The following is an 18,809-nucleotide window of genomic DNA, read 5'->3' as shown; positions in this document are numbered from 1 at the left end:
ACCAGTGAGTGCTGTATTGCAAGTCAAGCAGGAAGTTTAACGTTCAATAAAATGCTTCACAACTTTTTCCGAGTCATTTTTTTTTGTAGATTAGATTTGTTAATATACTGCAAATTAAATATCTAGTGTTAATAGTGTAAACTTTTTATACAAAATTCCCCCCCCATTTACCTCACCCCCCCCCCATCCCTTCTCCATCAAACTGACCAACTTTTTACAACCATGACCATGTTTAGCTCTTACAATACTGGCGGCAGCGGTAGCGGCAGGCAGGACCAAGGTCACTACAGTTACCAATTTAGAGCATTATTTGCCTGGTCTAAAATATTTGTCCCGACTGAAGTTGTCAAGACATTAGATGTCAGGACGAAAAGGAGCCATGTTTTAGGTCCCACATATTTTAAAGACCTTTCCAAATTAATAAATATAAAAGGAAGAGAATCGACAAGTACAAGAACGCCTATTAATTTTACAATTAGATCATTAGCAATTTATAGATATTTATTTGGTATTAAAGGACAATGTTGGAACTATCAACTTTCTAAGCAAGTGAAAGGGTAAATTGTTACCCTTATATATACACGAGGACTTCAGAAGTCAGAGTAAAAGTTGATACTTGCCAGATTTGGTACTCCAAGTAGTAATTAGTCACATTCATAGAGATACTTTTGGTAGGTTCTGGGTCCGAGGCTCATGCAAAAACACAGTTCAGGATCATTGTCCACCACAATGCCACAGTCAGCTACAAGGCCGAATTCATTAGGTATAAATAAATTTCCTGCCATTTCTTCACTGGGCAACATTAAAGACGTGATCGCTCTTGCTCAATCAGTTCACCATACAAGGCGAGGAACCGAGATAGAAATTGTGGATTTTTCTTCTTCTCGTCCAGGGTACTGGAGATCTCCCTCATCACCAACGACACCGTCATTGACCCATACAGCATACCGTACTCCATCTTGTTCCTGTACTCCTGATGGAGCTCTTTTAGGGTGAAGGGCATCCCCCTACCCCCAGCCTCCATCACACTTCTGAAGGTGTCATAGTAGTAGGAGAGGAAGTCCCGCCAGTTCGCCTTCCTGTCTTTGCCGTGGAGGCTGGTGTAGAGAAGGTAGTTTAAGTCTGTGGCCGGGGAAGCCAGACGGTTCAGCTGGAGGTCAAGAAGCATTACATCAACCGGTTTACCATCACTGTACCTGGAATTATGATGTAAAACATTAGTGGCACACGAACTATTTTGTTTATCATTTAAAAAAAATACCGATTTCAGCGAGTTAAATTTTCAAAATTGAGAGCCAAAATACATCTAAAAAGTGTAGGATGAACAAACTTTTTCCTACCTAAATTGTACGTTGTTCACCCAGCAGTCGCCATGACAAATCACATCAAACTTGGGATTTCTGACCAGAAAGTGTTTGACAAGATCAAGAGAGTTGTTCTGATGCTTGGCCAACCACCGCCTCGCCACCTCGTAGCCCTTAATGTTGGTCAACAAGGCCTCGGCACCCGCTAGACTTCCCGAGCATGTCTTGTTATGCATTTTCTTCGCATTTTCCGATAAACTGGTCCAGTCTTCAGCAATGTGCGGGAATGTTTGAGCCAGGTCTTGCAAGGGCGTTTTTGCCTTCAGCAGGAGAGAGGCTGCATGGAGTCGGGCCAGCTCCTTCAGGACCAGGTTTGTATGGTCTACATCGAGGCCCACTTTGCAGTCGAATACTTTAAAGCCCAAAGGTCGGAGGTCTTCCAAGAAGATCAGCTCTTTATCCTCTTCTAAAGATGTGTATAACCACCTTGGCATTCTCAAGTTACTGTGGCCCAAGGAATTCAGCTCTGAGTTGAGTTGCGGAAGGATTGCCTTGAAAAACTCATTTTCTTTCTTCATCATGGATAAATGAAAATCAGCCAAGTGGTCCTCTGATCTATGTGGGCTTATTTTTACCACATAAGACACTACGTTATGCTTCCCCATCAAGGAGAATTTGACTTCAACACTGGTAACTGTTGAAGAAAAGTGGTCGCCCTTGCCAGCAAGGTCTCTTACGCTTTGAGAGATAAATATGGCCTCTCTGCCCTTGTCCATCTTCAGTGCCTCCTTCACATGATCGTCCTCTATGTTGGCCTGCGGTCCGACAGCGCCCGTACTTCCTGCAGAACCCACTGCCAAACATACATCTCTTAATTTTACAAACTTGCTCGCGACTTTCTGGCTTTTGCACAATAACCATTACATATTCATTTTACCTTTCATAAAAATACAAAAAAAGTTACATTAATAGCACAACACTTATAATTTTATTATGTACTATGAGGGTAGCTGTTAAAGGCTCTGGATCCCTCCTGCCAATTCAACATCTCTTCCCTCTCTCCAATAAGCAGATTTACACATTTATGTGCAAGCAAAGGTAACAGTCTACCCCAACCTCTTCACCATTGAACCCCTTCTCTTTTATATTTCACCCCCACCCACCCTCTTAATTTGTAATTAAGGGGGTCATAATAAGTTGTTCAAGGTCAAACTTTTTTTTACTAGTTTGATATAAAATGGCTGCAACTGTTTCAAGTTTCAATATTGCAGCTTCAATAGAAAGCAAATTAGTTTTTTTTTCAACTAATTTCACATTCATTAAGCTGCTACAACCACAATAATTAATAATCAAAGGAAGGCACTAAACTGGGAAAGCTATGTAGCACCGTCAAATGTGCGGAATAATCAGAGGGTGCTTAATAACACCAAGGATGCCAATACGAGAACAGAAACACACAAGGCGAATGACATTAGAAGTATCCGATTCACCAAGAACTCTATCGAGGGGAAAAGTGATCGCGAGGGACTGTCGGAAAGCAGGACACGCTTGTCCTGAAGTCATGGTATTCAACAAGGATATGCGCGACTAAGAGGGACAAAGCAATTCGGAAAATAAGGAGCAGGGCAGCGCTCCATTAAGTGGCCGCAAGTTAAGTGCTTATGGCCAATACGCAACCTCGCCAGAGCCGTTTTCCAGCGCTGGTTACAGTGGTATGAAGGAAGACCATGGGGGACACTACGCTTAATAGTACACAGTTTGTTACCAGTAACAGAAGACCAACAACCCTGCCAACGAGCAAGGTTGGAGGAACGAATAACTGGGTAAAAGTCTGAATAAGGTATACGTTTACTGGAGATGGGACAAAAGCAGATAGCTTCCGTAGTGGCAGCATCCACACGCTCATTTAAAGAAACTATAATATGCCTGGGACCCCATCAAAACTACCGATCTATATTTACTAGAGATAAGAAACGGCCAATGTTTAATCTCGACAGCCACCAGATGGACTGGATTAAAGGACCCTAGAGCCATTAGGGCACAACGAGAGTAAACTACAACCATAAAGGAGGATTGACACCGAAAATGTTGGAGACGAAAGCAGAGAGAATTGCATAAAGTTCTGCTGTGAAGATGCAGGTAGGCATCTCGGAGGTAGGCGACAAGTGTTGTCAGGAAAAAAAAAATAACGGTGACCTACACTTTCTGCAGATTTAGACCCATCGGTGAAGATGGAAATCTAGTGGTAGTGGGAAGAAAAATGTTCAAGAAAAAGGAGTGTCAGAACCGTAGGAGGAGGTAAAAACTTTAGCGATATGGGTCAGGGATGTACAAGATTTAGGAAGGGGGGACCCTCTACAAGGGGGAAGGACGGAACAATACGAGGAGAAAAAGCGGTAATACGAATCTAAAGAATTCTGTAAGCGAGATAACTACAAAAAGAGGGAGGTGGTGAAGAATAACAGTAACTACCGGAGGGGTAAATGTCAAAGCACGAAGAGACGAGAGTAAGGATGTTAGGACCGCGCAAGATAGGGAAGACGGTAGCGATCATGGCGGACCTGAAGAGATAGGAAGCCAGTGTCAACAAACAATACGAGGGCAGAACGAAAAGTACCAGAGGTGAAGCACAACCCAGTATGGTGCAAAGAATCAAGACTGCGAAGAGTAGGAGATGCAGACGAGTAAGTAGGGCAACCATAAATGAGTTTAGCAGGATGAGAGAGGAATGTAAAGAGGATCATACTCTTCTCGGGTCCAAGAAGTATGGGATAAAACCTTAAGGAGCTTAAGGGCCTTTGAGCATTCAACTCTTACATCAGAGATATGGAGCGGCTAAGACAAACTAGTCAAATATTAACCCCCAAAAGCTTAGTGGAATCTCTCTACACAAGGGAATGGCCATAAAATGTCTGACGAAGAAAAACCACCCTTCAGAGTATAAGTCATAGCACAAGTTTTAGACTTTGAGAACCTGAAGCCATGATCTGTGGCCCAAGACGATACGGCATCAATCTCGAGTTGAAGCCACCGTTGAAGGAGAGGCGAATCATCACCGACATAGTTTAAGATCGTCGACAGAGCGGAGAAGACGTCAGGAGGAAAGAAAACCATTTAGGGCAACCAGAAAAAGTAGTGCTCAGAAGACTACCTTGGGTACACCCTCGCATTGCCGAGAAGAGGCAAAGTGGGGCACCAAACCTCACTAAAAGAACGACGAGAGGAAACTGGAGAGAATGGGAGATTACCACAAAGGCCATAAGAATGAAGTTGGGACAGAATATGATATCGCCAAGTGGTATCTCAAGCCTTTTACAGGTCAAAAAGGACGGCAAAAAACGTAGGTCTTCGGAGCAAAAGCAGTACGAATATAGACCAAGTTCACCAGGACATCTGTTATGCTGTGGCATTTGCAAAAACCAAATCGAGAGGGAGAGATGGTGAAAGTGTTCCAAGAACATCAAAGGAACGTTAACCATACGTTCAAAGAGTTTGCAGACAACTCTTTAGGGCAATAGGGCGGAAGTCCTGAGAAGATGTCCCTAGAGATACTGGTTTCTGAACAGGGAGAACAACAGCATCGAGCCAGTCCACAGGAACTGACGACGACTCCCAGACCCGGTTATTCAGACTCTTCAAATAGGGAGACGTGCACGGAGGGAGATGGCGAAGCATCCCATAATTAATGTCTTCAGAGCCCGCTGTCGTAGAACCGCAGAGGGCCGGGGCAGACTGAAAATCGGAGATAATGGATCGTCATAGGGAAATCTGAGATGGGCACGGAAATCCAAAAATGAGATTCAAGAACAGGCTTACGAAGAATGAAAGACTGAGGAAGACGAGAACCAGAGCTAACAGATGAAATGCGAGAACATAGTTCGGCTGCAACTTACAATATGTCTGTCACAAGAGTACCGCAGAGGTAGAGGACCGGCGAGATATCGGGAACGAATTTTACTGATAACTTGCAGATATGCTTCCAGATCTGCAGCAGAGGAGTTTTGGACGTAATGGTTGAAACATACGACTTCCAACTCTCCCTTTTACCCCATACGGATGGTCCTACCAGCCACCACTCCCCTTGCGAAACAGGAAAAAAGAATCGGCCGTCTGCCGGCAGCGGTGTCGTTTCCAGGCTTCATGCTTACAGTGGATAGCCCGAGCACATTCCACTTCCCACCAGGAAACTCGCTTCTGCGTGTTCCAAGACGTAGCGCGAGGAATAGAGTGGAAGGTAGCGTCGAAGACTCTTGAAAAAGAATAAAGATACGAGGGAGAGGCAGAATGTAGAGGTTGGAGAGAGTAGCTCAGAGGGTAAAGAGGTTCTAGTCTCTCTTGGACAATTGCCACCTAGGGAAGGAGAGGGGAGGGTGAAGAGAGAGGTAACAAGAATGGGGAAATAGTCACTGCCATGGAGGTCATCAAGAACCCGCTAAGTGAAATGCAAGTAAAGAGACGAGCAGAGAGAAAGATAAAGACAGGAAGGGTGAGAGCGAGTCTACACGAGTAGGCTCACCAGAAATCAGAAAAGACACAGAAGAAGAGAGGATGAACGGTTCGAGAAGACGAACCCAGTAGTCAGAACATCACCCTAGAGGGTATGTCAACCATTTAAATCGCCCAGCAGGAGCACAGGCTCTGGCAAAGAGTCCAGTAGGTGTTAAAGATCGGAAGGTAAAGTGGGACATTTGGGGGAGACATTTAACAAACCGTATACCATTTACTCCCAAAGACGGGCAGCAGAACATCCGAGAGGCGACGAGAAAAGTAGGGAAACTAATGTTATATCAGAACGAATCAAGATAGCAGTAGAGTAATGGGCCTCGGCAAAAGCCTGGGGTGGGAGAGAAAAAGGAATAGCCATGGATGCGACCAGGACAAGCGCCAAGCATCTGCTCGTGGAGACAAAGGGGGGAAAACTGAGATCAGAAATTGGAGTTCATGGAAATTTGCGTAATATCTACGAATATTCCATTCAAGAATACACATCGACAAAAAGAGAGGACAGCAACAGAATAAAGAATACGCAAAGGGTTAAAGTGGAACAACATGTTAAAGAAGCTCAGGAAAGTCAGAGGACATGGGTAAACCAAGTAAGGATGAAGGGAAGAGAGCAGGAGGGCAGACCAGAGGCGGATGAGCAGGGTCTGTAGGAGGAGACATCCGAGGGTCAATGACAGCAGGAGGGGCAGAAACCGGGGAGCACACCTTAGTAAGGGCAGCAACCGTGAAGGAAGCAGGGGCCAAAGAAACCATAGCAGGAACAGGGGGGAAACGACCACAGAAATGGGAGGGGATGGAGCAATAGAGTCAGAGGTCGGGTGCGAGGAAGAAAGCGAAGCCTTCTTTCCCGCTGGGGAGGAGGGAGACCAGCCAGGCTTTCGCTTCTGACTCGAGACAGGTATGCCAGCAACAACGTACTGGACAACAGACCTCTAGCGTGTTAACAGACAAAGAGGGAACAACACGATTGCTGGGAGTGATGGAAAGCAGTTCGCACATATAGGCAGCGTGGAGAGCCAAGAGACAGGGAAGAACGGGAAGGAGGATCGGAGGGAGATTAGAAAAGATACAGGAGACATGACAGTTGGTAGAAAGTAAACTCCCCCCCCCCCCCCGTCCCCCAGAAAGAAGCATCTGGTGAACCCTCTGGATGTAAAGGAACAGGGAAGGAGGTGGGCGTGTCCGGGTCTAATGCCTGGAAACTTGCGAGACTGAGGAAGGTGCGAAGGATGAGAGGAAGATTACAACACAAGATGTCAGCAAGAGTGGGGGAGACTGCGAACTTAGCGCCTTGCTTCGGGAAAATACAAACGTTCCCGCTGCTTCAAGTTGAGGATGGCTGCCTCAAGTTTGAAAAGTATACACGCACAGGAGAAGGTAGGGTGGGGTGGGCGTCAATGCAATTGAAGCAGCGGGCCTGGGGAGAAGTGCACGCCAACTTAGAGTGACCCTCGCCCCCCCCCCCCCACTCATGAGGACGAGACAGTACTGGAGCATCAGAAGGCACCATGTCCGAACTTCCAGCACTTATTTCAAAGCCGAGGAGAGGGAATGTACTCCTGAACGGAGCATCTGGCACCAACAAGAGTAACAGCGGGCGAAGTGTCCGACCATCAAAGGTAATCTTCACAACCCAAAGGGGCAGACTGGGACGGACACGAGGCAGTCTAGTGAACGTCTACCTGGAGAACAGAATGGCCTAGTGCCTCGAGGATATGTTTAATATCCTCGTTGCAGTTCTTTAGGTACCTAATACCGGTCGCAACATGGTGTGGTAGAAGAACAGTGCCAACACTGGCATTTAACCCAGCGTTCTAAGAGACCCAAACAGGGGTCTCCCAATGCAGAACAAAGTGGCCAAGCGGGTGGCTGCATCTTGAGGAGCAGCGACACGTGCCAAAATCGGTGGGGCTAAAAAATAACAGGTAATTACTGAATCAACAAGATCCCTATGGAGGGAGAAATCCTCAGGAGGAGAATCCAACTGATGGAAGTCAAAGTACTTATTGTATGTAGCAGGACCAAGCAAGGCGTGGTACGAATTAGTATGGGAAAAGCGTGCGAGAGCGGCCGTGGCGGGGACAACGATGAGAACCCCTAGTGAGGTGTCATAAGGCGCAGTAGTCACCGAGAGATGGAGCCGTGCAAAGGGACGAGACTGTCACCACAGGGAGTTTTGAGCTCAACCCTACCATAGAAGAGGGAAAGGGGTGGGGGGGAAGGAAGAGTAATTCAGTCTAAGCCCTATTAAGCAGGGGCTACAGAGCCCGGTCTTCCACCACAGTCCGACCCAGGGACCTGGTCGCCCACCCCTTTAGCCTGGTTAAGAGAAGTCATGTCGTCAGCCATGCATTAGTCACTAAACGTTTGGGGCCTGAATCCAAGGGATACCACCTACCAAGTCAGGGAGGTGGAGCGAGGGCCAGTGCAGGAAGGGGGCGTCGTCCCCAGCAGTGCTCCCCTTTTCAAAATGTAAGTCCTACTCCATCGTTCATTCTCCCATATTGGTGCCAAGACCCCATTCCCCCTATCGCCCCAGCCTTGACCTCTAACCATCCACTCAGGACGGCCCCTCACGGGTGACCCCTCCAGCGAGTGGTCCGATGGCTCACAAGGCCCCTACGGTACGACTTTCTGCATGTACACCACCCAAAAAGGGGGCCAAAGGGGGGGGGACCTCACATGTCCCTGGTACGCAAGCCTCTCACTACGACGAGGCGACATCACGGAGGGATCTACAACCTCAAGTGTGAAATGAAAATGTCTATGGCACTATCACATTAGCATATAATAAAGTATCCAAGACTATCCTCCAAAATATGTTTAGTAAAATCTATTACAAGTAGTCCAAGTTCCTAAAAAATTTTACAAATGTTTATTACTATTTATAAAATCATTAAATGAACTTTAGAAAAAAAAATGCTTCTTGCAGACTGTATATAAATTGCACAAGGTAAGTTTCATGTAAATTTAATAAAAGATGGAAGTAAATGTTACGTTTATATTACTTTAATAGAAATTAAAAACGAAGTCTAAGGTGCTGCCATCCGTGGCCGGGGTTGATAACTAATTTCCTTCAAAATTGGCATCCTTACAGATAGGCTTACGTGCAGTCAGGTGTGCAAGTTTCATGCAAATCATTCGATAAACAAGGAAAATATTGAATTTTTTTTTTTTAGATACAACTAAATATATTATATGCTATTTTGATAGCCGATAGTAAAGATTTCAGTCGACACTCGTTTGATGTTAATTTAACATTGGTAAATTGTTGACACTAGTAAATATTTTGTTTCTCCCCATTTATGCTACGATGCCGATACTGACCAAATTAAGACCTTTACATAAATAACTAGTTGAATTTTTTTTTAATCTAACTAGTTTTCAGTTATTGCATATTTGAAGATTATGTCCGCTTAAACCAAACTATTGTATGGGTTAATATGCAATTACTACATTAAAGGCAACTTGCCTTTCACCATGAAAATATATAGTACTGAAACAAATTTAAGTAGTTTAAGTTAAGTTTATCGGACAAGGCCTTGTTGGTTCCGTAACATAGTAAATTACCCTTTTAGTTTGAAGAGCTACCCAACAGCTTCCCTTCAGGTTCTTCATGGACACTTTGGTAAAAGGTGCAAAGTCTACTATAAACATTATGCTTAAATATATTTCGAAGGTCATTAATAAAGTAAAATGTGTATCTACATTTATATATTAATGAATCTAAGTCACTTCATGCACGCAACGTGGTTCAAATTCAGTAAAATATATATATATATATATATATATATATATATTAGTAACCGCAGATAATACAAGATGAAAATTTCTTTTCAGACATCAAGATAGTTATAGCTTACACGTCTACAATAGGTCCACTACGGGCTCACCATAGCCCGTCCTACTGGGATTTTTGTTCCAGGTAGCGAATCTTAAAGAACAGTCAACAATAAACTTTAGGAATTACATATTGCTAAGGTTCACTACATCAGTCACAGGGATACTGTGATCAAGGCGATCTTTAATACATTTTGAAAAATATTTACCAAACCAAATTGTCGGCAAGTCATCCGATAGTTCATGAATGTCATTCACCCATCTTTGTCTCCAAAGACGTTCTTACATATTTCACCGAATTTCATTCTTAGTCAAGCCGATATTTCTAATAAAGTAAGATATGACGGCGATATTCTTAGACCGGGGGAAAAAAACCCACAGATATGTGCATAGGATTTAGTCCGCTTGTCAACGGGCCAGTAGTTAAACCCCCAGCAAAAATTTAATTTAAATAATACCCTTCAGCAGAAGGAACATTAGCTTACTAGTCATGTTACTGCGGCTGAATCTCTTAAGACCCACGTCACTTACAGGTGCGGAAGCTCACTAATCAAATATAGTCATTAGCGTAACAATTACAGTGAAGCGCCAGAACAACCTCAGTGGGTAACCATGTTACAATAAACTAGAGGACAGGTCGTAAACACCGGGTGACCCACGTTGTGAGCACCCAACACCAACTTACTTCTGCTATACGAGAAGGCCTTTAAGGAGGAGGCCAACTGTTGACGGAGAACTCGTCCACAACTATACATGTCCACCAACCAGTAACGCGAGCCTCGAACTGCGCCTGGTGTCGGCCCACCTGTCCTCAGGTCAGTTTGTCCAACTGGCGGTCGTCACTTAAGACACTTAAGTTAAAAACAATAACTATTGTTTGTTCTCATATAAAATTAGTACCATTATATATCAAATTTCAACGTATAGTTAGGCGTAGACTAGGTTAGGTTGGGTTCTCTTGGTCTTGGCGGTTATTTGTAGTTACAGTACATCGGTGAACCATTTAAGAAATTGCAATTCGTACAGATATCGTCAGCTGAGCAATGTTCGAACGTCATCAGTTGTGAGTCGTGTCTAACCGTTTTCCTTCATAAACAGGTGGTTTGGCGGCTGTATTAACGAGCATTTGCCCTATATTGCAGCACATCATCATAAACAAAGGGCAAAGTCGATTCCATGCACCCGCCTAACCCCTGTTTATGAATGAAAAACGGTTTATACACGACTCACAACTGATGACGTCCGAACACTTCTAAAATAAGTGCTTCGCTGACGACTTTTGTTCGAACCACAACGCTGTAAATGCTACACCCACGTACTACAAATACAATAATCCCCAACAGAACCTAAACACCTAACCTAACCAATGATAAATATGCACATTATGCTAATAAATAATAATAATAATTTATATTTGAGAACATTTCTTTATCGAATAAACAGCATGTTTATGCGAATTAATGTCAATTGATGAATGCGTCTTTGGGATCAACCGTTGGATGGAATGGACTTGGTCTGAGAACGGGTTGCAGCATGACGACGACGGTAATGATACCAATATGCCCTCTTGCAACTCCCTGACCGTATAGCACTTGACGTTATTCTGTTGGGTTATGTGTGAAAATAATAACTGCATGACGCTTCATGATGCTTCATGCGGTTGGTACACGAACAAGGGGACACAGGTGGAAACTGAGTACCCAAGTGAGCCACAGACACATTAGAAAAGAACTTTTTCACAGTCGTCAGTAAATGGAGTGCAATAGGAAGTGATGTGGTGGAAGCTGACTATACAGTTTCATATGTACATATGATAGAACTCGAGAAGCTCAGGAATCTGTACACCAGTAGATTGACGGGTGAGAGGCGGGACCAAAGAGGCAAAAGCCCAACACCCGCAAACACAACTAGGCAAGCACACACACACACACACACACACACACACACACACACACACACACACACACACACACACACACACTACTGATACCCCGAGGAGAAGTGTTCCAAGAGGGCTAGCAGACTTCTTCAATAGTACTTGAAGACTCTCAGCTTGTTCCCTCTCTTTAACCGATTTCTGATTGTCCAGGAACAACACTGGAGCACCAGTAGAGCAGGAGCTAGTCCACAGGCTCACAATACATTGTCCAGGAACAACACTGGAGCACCAGTAGAGCAGGAGCTAGTCCACAGGCTCACAATACATTGTCCGGAACAACACTGGAGCACCAGTAGAGCAGGAGCTAGTCCACAGGCTCACAATACATTGTCCAGGAACAACACTGGAGCACCAGTAGAGCAGGAGCTAGTCCACCGGCTCACAATACATTGTCCAGGAACAACACTGGAGCACCAGTAGAGCAGGAGCTAGTCCACCGACTCACAATACATTGTCCAGGAACAACACTGGAGCACCAGTAGAGCAGGAGCTAGTCCACAGGCTCACAATACATTGTCCAGGAACAACACTGGAGCACCAGTAGAGCAGGAGCTAGTCCACCGGCTCACAATACATTGTCCAGGAACAACACTGGAGCACCAGTAGAGCAGGAGCTAGTCCACCGGGGCCACAATACATTGGTCTGTCGTTCGAATCCCGGGCTTGGTGAGACGTTTGTCAATGTTTTACTTATAATATGAGCGGATGCCTCTGTCCATCAGGCCTTGGTGGATAGATACGTGATGGTGAGCTAACTCATGTGAGCTGCGTTCTGGGGACGATGAGCCACTGACAACGGCCACCTTGGTACGCCGGACGGGCTTCCTATCCCACACAACACCAAATACCAAAGGGACACAATGTTAGAACATGAGCACGAGGGATATTAAAGACTGACGTTTGTAAGAGGCGAGGCAACGTTTGTTTACATACAGAGACTCAGTCACGTGTGTGTGAATACCATGATAACACTTTCCTGGGAGTGACCAGCTGCCTCTTGTGGGTCAATAGTAGCTGCCTCGTGTGGGTCAATAGTAGCTGCCTCTTGTGGGTCAATAGTAGCTGCTCCGTGTGGGTCAATAGTAGCTGCCTCGTGTGGGTCAATAGTAGCTGCCTCGTGTGGGTCAATAGTAGCTGCCTCGTGTGGGTCAATAGTAGCTGCCTCTTGTGGGTCAATAGTAGCTGCTCCGTGTGGGTCAATAGTAGCTGCCTCGTGTGGGTCAATAGTAGCTGCCTCGTGTGGGTCAATAGTAGCTGCCTCGTGTGGGTCAATAGTAGCTGCCTCGTGTGGGTCAATAGTAGCGGCCTCTTGTGGGTCAATAGCAGCTGCCTCGTGTGGGTCAATAGTAGCTGCCTCTTGTGGGTCAATAGTAGCTGCCTCGTGTGGGCCAATAGTAACTGCCTCTTGTGGGTCAATAGTAGCTGCCTCGTGTGGGTCAATAGTAGCTGCCTCGTGTGGGTCAATAGTAGCTGCCTCTTGTGGGACAATAGCAGCTGCCTAGTGTGGGTCAATAGTAGCTGCCTCATGTGGGTCAATAGTAGCTGCCTCTTGTGGGTCAATAGTAGCTGCCTCTTGTGGGTCAATAGTAGCTGCCTCTTGTGGGTCAATAGTAGCTGCCTCGTGTGGGTCAATAGTAGCTGGCTCGTGTGGGTCAATAGTAGGTGCCTCTTGTGAGTCAATAGTAGCTGCCTCTTGTGGGTCAATAGTAGCTGCCTCTTGTAGGTCAATAGTAGCTGCTACCTCCAGTGAGTCAATAGTAGGTGCCTCGTGTGGGTCAATAGTAGCTGCCTCTTGTGGGTCAATAGTAGCTGCCTCTTGTGGGTCAATAGTAACTGCCTCGTGTGGGTCAATAGTAGCTGCCTCTTGTGGGTCAATAGTAGCTGCCTCTTGTGGGTCAATAGTAGCTGCCTCGTGTGGGTCAATAGTAGCTGCCTCTTGTGGGTCAATAGTAGCTGCCTCTTGTGAGTCAATAGTAACTGCCTCGTGTGGGTCAATAGTAGCTGCCTCTTGTGGGTCAATAGTAGCTGCCTCTTGTGAGTCAATAGTAACTGCCTCGTGTGGGTCAATAGTAGCTGCCTCTTGTGGGTCAATAGTAACTGCCTCGTGTGGGTCAATAGTAGCTGCCTCTTGTGGGTCAATAGTAACTGCCTCGTGTGGGTCAATAGTAGCTGCCTCTTGTGGGTCAATAGTAGCTGCCTCTTGTGAGTCAATAGTAACTGCCTCGTGTGGGTCAATAGTAGCTGCCTCTTGTGGGTCAATAGTAGCTGCCTCTTGTGGGTCAATAGTAGCTGCCTCTTGTGGGTCAATAGTAGCTGCCTCATGTGGGTCAATAGTAGCTGCCTCTTGTGGGTCAATAGTAGCTGCCTCTTGTGGGTCAATAGTAGCTGCCTCTTGTGGGTCAATAGTAGCTGCTACCTCGTGTGAGTCAATAGTAGGTGCCTCGTGTGGGTCAATAGTAGCTGCCTCTTGTTGGTCAATAGTAGCTGCCTCGTGTGGGTCAATAGTAGCTTCCTCTTGTGGGTCAATAGTAGCTGCCTCGTGTGGGTCAATAGTAGCTGCCTCGTGTGGGTCAATAGTAGCTGGCTCGTGTAGGTCAATAGTAGCGGCCACGTGTGGGTCAATAGTAGCTGCCTCGTGTGGGTCAATAGTAGCTGCCTCGTGTGGGTCAATAATAGCTGCCTCTTGTGGGTAATTAGTAGCTGCCTCGTATGGGTCAATAGTAGCTGCCTCATATGGGTCAATAGTGGCTGTCTCGTGTGGGTCAATAGTAGCTGCCTCGTGTGGGTCAATAATAGCTGCCTCTTGTGGGTAAATAATAGTTGCCTCTTGTGGGTCAATAGTAGCTGCCTCATTTGGGTCAATAGTGGCTGTCACGTGTGGGTCAATAGTAGCTGCCTCTTGTGGGTCAATAATAGCTGCCTCATGTGGGTCAATAGTAACTGCCTCGTGTGGGTCAATAGTAGCTGCCTCTTGTGGGTCAATAGTAGCTGCCTCGTGTGGGTCAATAGTAGCTGCCTCGTGTGGGTCAATAGTAGCTGCTTCGTGTGGGTCAATAATAGCTGCCTCGTGTGGGTCAATAGTAGCTGCCTCATTTGGGTCAATAGTGGCTGTCTCGTGTGGGTCAATAGTAGCTGCCTCATTTGGGTCAGTAGTGGCTGTCTCGTGTGGGTCAATAGTAGCTGCCTCGTGTGGGTCAATAGTAGCTGCCTCGTGTGGGTCAATAGTAGCTGCCTCGTGTGGGTCAATAGTGGCTGTCTCGTGTGGGTCAATAGTAGCTGCCTCTTGTGGATCAATAGTAGCTACCTCTTGTGGGTCAATAGTAGCTGCCTCTTGTGGGTCAATAGTAGCTGCCTCGTGTGGGTCAATAGTAGCTGCTTCTTGTGGGTCAATAGTAGCTGCCTCTTGTTGGTCAATAGTAGCTGCCTCTTGTTTGTCAATAGTAGCTGCCTCGTGTGGGTCAATAGTAGCTGCCTCGTGTGGGTCAATAGTAGCTGCCTCACTTGGGTCCATAGTAGCTGCCTCGTGTTGGTCAATAGTAGCTGCTTCGTGTGGGTCAATAGAAGCTGCCTCGTGTGGGTCAATAGTAGCTGCCTCGTGTGGGTCAAGAGAAGCTGCCTCGTGGGTCAGTAGTAGCTGCTTCGTGTGGGTCAATAGTTGATGCCTCGCGTGGGTCAATTGTAGCTGCCTCACGTTGGTCAGTAGTAGCTGCCTTGTGTGGATCAATAGTAGCTGCCTCGTCTTGGTCAAGAGAAGCTGCCTCTGTGAGGGATCTAGATCCCTCAGCTAGTTTTCCTAGTTTCTAGATTAGGCTAGACACTCTAGAAACTGAAGCTTTCAAAATAACATATGCTTGTTGGGTGTTGAATGGAAGCTTGTGTTACGAACTATCATGTGTGAGTAGTTAGAAGTCTGTGATTGCTCTGTAGAGGGAGTTACAGACTTTTCCTGTTTCTGTGAAAATAGGATGGGAGTTGAGAGTGGAGTGGTGTAGGGAGGTACTTGACTCTCCCAACGGTTTTACAGGGGGAGGGGAGGGAGAGTGGGGTGAACGCTGCCTCTCCCCCCCCCCCCCACATGGGAGACATCACGCCACTCTCCTTAGGCCTCCCCCTCCTTGTGACGTCACAGGACGCCCGAGGGTGACGGAGGCATATGATTGGGTCCCGCATGTGTGGTCCAAGCCTAGTTTTGGCGCGAAGAGCTATGAGTGGGTCCGGCACGAGGAGCAGTGCCGGCTCCAAGCTGATTGGTCTAGGCATTGTAGGGAGAGATGGGCATTTTGAGTTCCCTTAGCCCGCCAAATCTGCAGTTTTGAATTGGGCGGCCAGGGAAGGAACAAGTGTTTGGGTGGAGGTGGCACGCTGCCACCTCCACCCCCTGTTAATCGCTTCTGTCGTCCAAATTACTCGATTGGTGGCACTCCTGCCATCAGGGGTTGTGTCAAGGCCCAATTAAGTGAATTGGGGCCAGGGATTTACGGAAGAAAACAGTAAAAAGCTAAGAGACAGTTGACTGTGTGAACGCATGCGGCAGGTTGGCAGAGCCTCATGGTGTAACAGGCTGCGTCAGTATGGGGACGCCGCCGGCCATTGTCACCACAGTGTAGAGCAAGGCAGGCTCTAGTCTGATGAGGTCGTGATTCCCCAGCCGTGTGGGTACTCCTGTGGGCGGCACCCATGTGCGCGCGCGCCCGCGGGTGGAGGCCACCCACCCAGGCCAAACACCACCCCGCCCGCCAGCCCGGCCGGTGGGGTGTTATGACGTCATGCGCCACCCAGGCCACCCGCACGCTGGCCACCCCAGGCCACCCAACCCCCCTCTCTCAGCTCGGGAGGGGCGCTGTGGCCACATGCCTTGGCCACTTTCCCGGGACAGCCTAGGGCCACATCTTGTCGACGCATGAGGAGCAAGCAAGCTAAGTGTGTCAGCTAGTGTGGTAGTAACTTTGGTAATGAGGAAAAATAAGGGAAAGAGGGCAGTAGAAAGGAGTAGAAATGAGTACTATTACAGTGTGATGGGTACTGGTGGATATTCCCGGTAAGAGTTATCTCAGAGTCTCGCCAGGCTAGAAAAGCAGCTGAGTGGCAGCTCTCAGTGGATCCAGGTGTCGGATAGGGGCGGTACCTGGAGATAGAGATTATACACGGGACCACGCTGTATGTTAGTATGTTAGTAGACTGACTAGAGTATGTAACCAGTCTGTGTAGAGATTTACCATATAAGTGATCCAGCCTGTCGATTCTATATAATCGTTCAGGCTGGATTAATGCCATAGAGTACCATAAAATTATAATCATTAGAGGTAGACAGGGATGTCAGTGAGGACCCCTGAAGTCTGTGTAGGTAGTTGCACACTACTTGGTGATATAATTTTCATTGATTATGTGAATGCCATTTCTATGTGTTCATTTGCATGTATATGTACTGTGTTGTGTGGTAAGTCAGTAGGTGTGATTGCTGACTGATTGCCTAATGATGTCATTAGCATGTGGGGAATGCTGACGGCATCATTATGTTGCAGGTTTGTGCAGTGTTGTTATCAGGTTATACGATATTATTGCCTCAGGAACTGTGTTGAGGGTTTAAGGGACCTCTAGGATTATTCAGGGGAATTCACAGTACTTATTGAGAACAGGCAATTGATGGGTTAATTGCCTGGCTGAGGTATGTGTGTGTTCACAGTATTCCTTTGCAAGCAGGTGCAAGAAGTAAAAGAGGGAGAGGGGCAGTAATATTAGTATACTTTTGTGTGTTGCACAACCGTGGGTCATTATTGTGTGGGCACAGTAATTAGCGAGTTGCAGTAGCCGCAAACATATGTGGGCAGTGCTGTTATGATGTTGCATGCCATTGTAGTGTGACCTATGTAACGCTGGGGTTACTTTGTTTCTTTAAGTTATGTTGAGGACTTAAGGATTCAGTGAGTTAATTAAGGGGTAATTAACTGGATAAGACACTTAGTATTGTGGAGTGAGTGAGGGCTGTTATAAGAGAAACAGTGTTGAGCGTGAATGAGATACGTCTCGGGAGCAATTAATTGTCCATGTGACAATTAATTGACCACTCTAGCTATTTATGTAATTAGCCTTCTCATCATGAATTCACGTAGTGGGAGAGGATCTGTCAGAGTCTGTCAGTACTTGTGTTACCGTAATATGCTCGAGACTAATTACCTTTCAGGGGTATAGCAATTAGTGGCTCATGTTAATTAGTGGAGTAATTAACATTGGAGAGCTCCGGTGACTCGGTAAAGCGAGGTCATGGAGCTAGCATAAATCGTTGTATTAATCATATCCATGTCTGAGGACAGTGGATTATTGACACATCTTGTTAATTAGGGTAATTAACTCCTTTCCCGTGAATTCACAGTGTTTGATGAGACCTGAGACCTGCTTAGGCAGTGCGGAGTGAGACGTATTTATGGATGATTAATTATCGGTCCTGGTGACAGTTAATTATTGGCTCAAGTAATTAGTGCCTTAATTAGGGTAATTAACACTCACTCGTAATTTTTTGACACAGACTGTAGAGAAGCTACGAAGTTAGGGTAGGCTTAGTTAACGTAACTCAATGGGGATGTAATTAGTGGTCCGTTTGACCTTAATTGAGAATTACTCAATGAATACTTGCAAGGAGTCAAGTGTGGTGTAATATGTTGAGTTATTGTTAACAAGAGAGAGACAAGTGTTAATGATTAACGTAGGGACTTGTAAAGGCAACAGTCACAGTGAAGTTCACGCAGTGGAGGAATTGTCAAGTGAAGACTAACGAAGTGTTAACGATTTAACGAGCTGTCGTTAATTGAGTGATTAACGTAAGGGGTTGACGGTCTGTTATGATCAGAGTCAATTGCGCTGTAATTAAGCTTCCGTAATTCGTTGGACTGATCAGCTCTGTCTGCGGACAGAGTGATTAAGCACTCGTAGCTAATTAAAGATAATTAGTAATCGCCACTTAGTGAATTTACCAGATGTTGATGTTGTTGTTTACACGGAGTATTTGAACATTGTTTGTGATTACCGTAGTACTTTGTTGCTGACTGCTGCGATCAGTCAATTAACGTAATTAATCACTTAAGGCAATTTCTTTTGATTGTCGTCTGGTGACGAGAGTAGAGTCATCTAAGGATCTGTGGAGCTGTGTCCCAGGATCCCGCCTTGCCTATCTTTGTTACGGGTTACCACAGGGCAACTTCTTGTTGGGAGTTGCAAAGAGTGTTCAC

At 46.0% G+C, this 18,809-nt stretch overlaps 1 protein-coding gene across 2 annotated transcripts; it reads right to left on the bottom strand.

The window, feature by feature from the left end:
- Positions 1-487: 487 nt before the first annotated feature.
- LOC138370864 (uncharacterized kinase-like protein D1044.1) lies at positions 488-10,489 on the bottom strand. Of its 2 annotated transcripts, none has more exons than XM_069335473.1 (3): positions 10,333-10,489; positions 1,341-2,157; positions 488-1,196 (listed from the first exon to the last, which is right to left on the bottom strand). In XM_069335473.1, the coding sequence occupies exons 1-3, from the start codon at positions 10,400-10,402 to the stop codon at positions 803-805; spliced, it is 1,281 nt and encodes a 426-aa protein (XP_069191574.1). In that variant the 5' UTR covers positions 10,403-10,489; the 3' UTR covers positions 488-802. The 2 variants fall into 2 exon arrangements, with proteins under 2 accessions (XP_069191574.1, XP_069191575.1); XM_069335474.1 differs by having other exon boundaries at positions 1,341-2,241; positions 10,333-10,468.
- Positions 10,490-18,809: the final 8,320 nt, after the last annotated feature.

Source organism: Procambarus clarkii, chromosome 33 (assembly GCF_040958095.1).
Source record: "Procambarus clarkii isolate CNS0578487 chromosome 33, FALCON_Pclarkii_2.0, whole genome shotgun sequence".
NCBI lineage: Eukaryota > Metazoa > Arthropoda > Malacostraca > Decapoda > Cambaridae > Procambarus > Procambarus clarkii.
The sequence above is the reverse complement of the archived record's forward strand: the minus strand, read 5'-3'. Positions and strand labels throughout refer to the sequence as shown.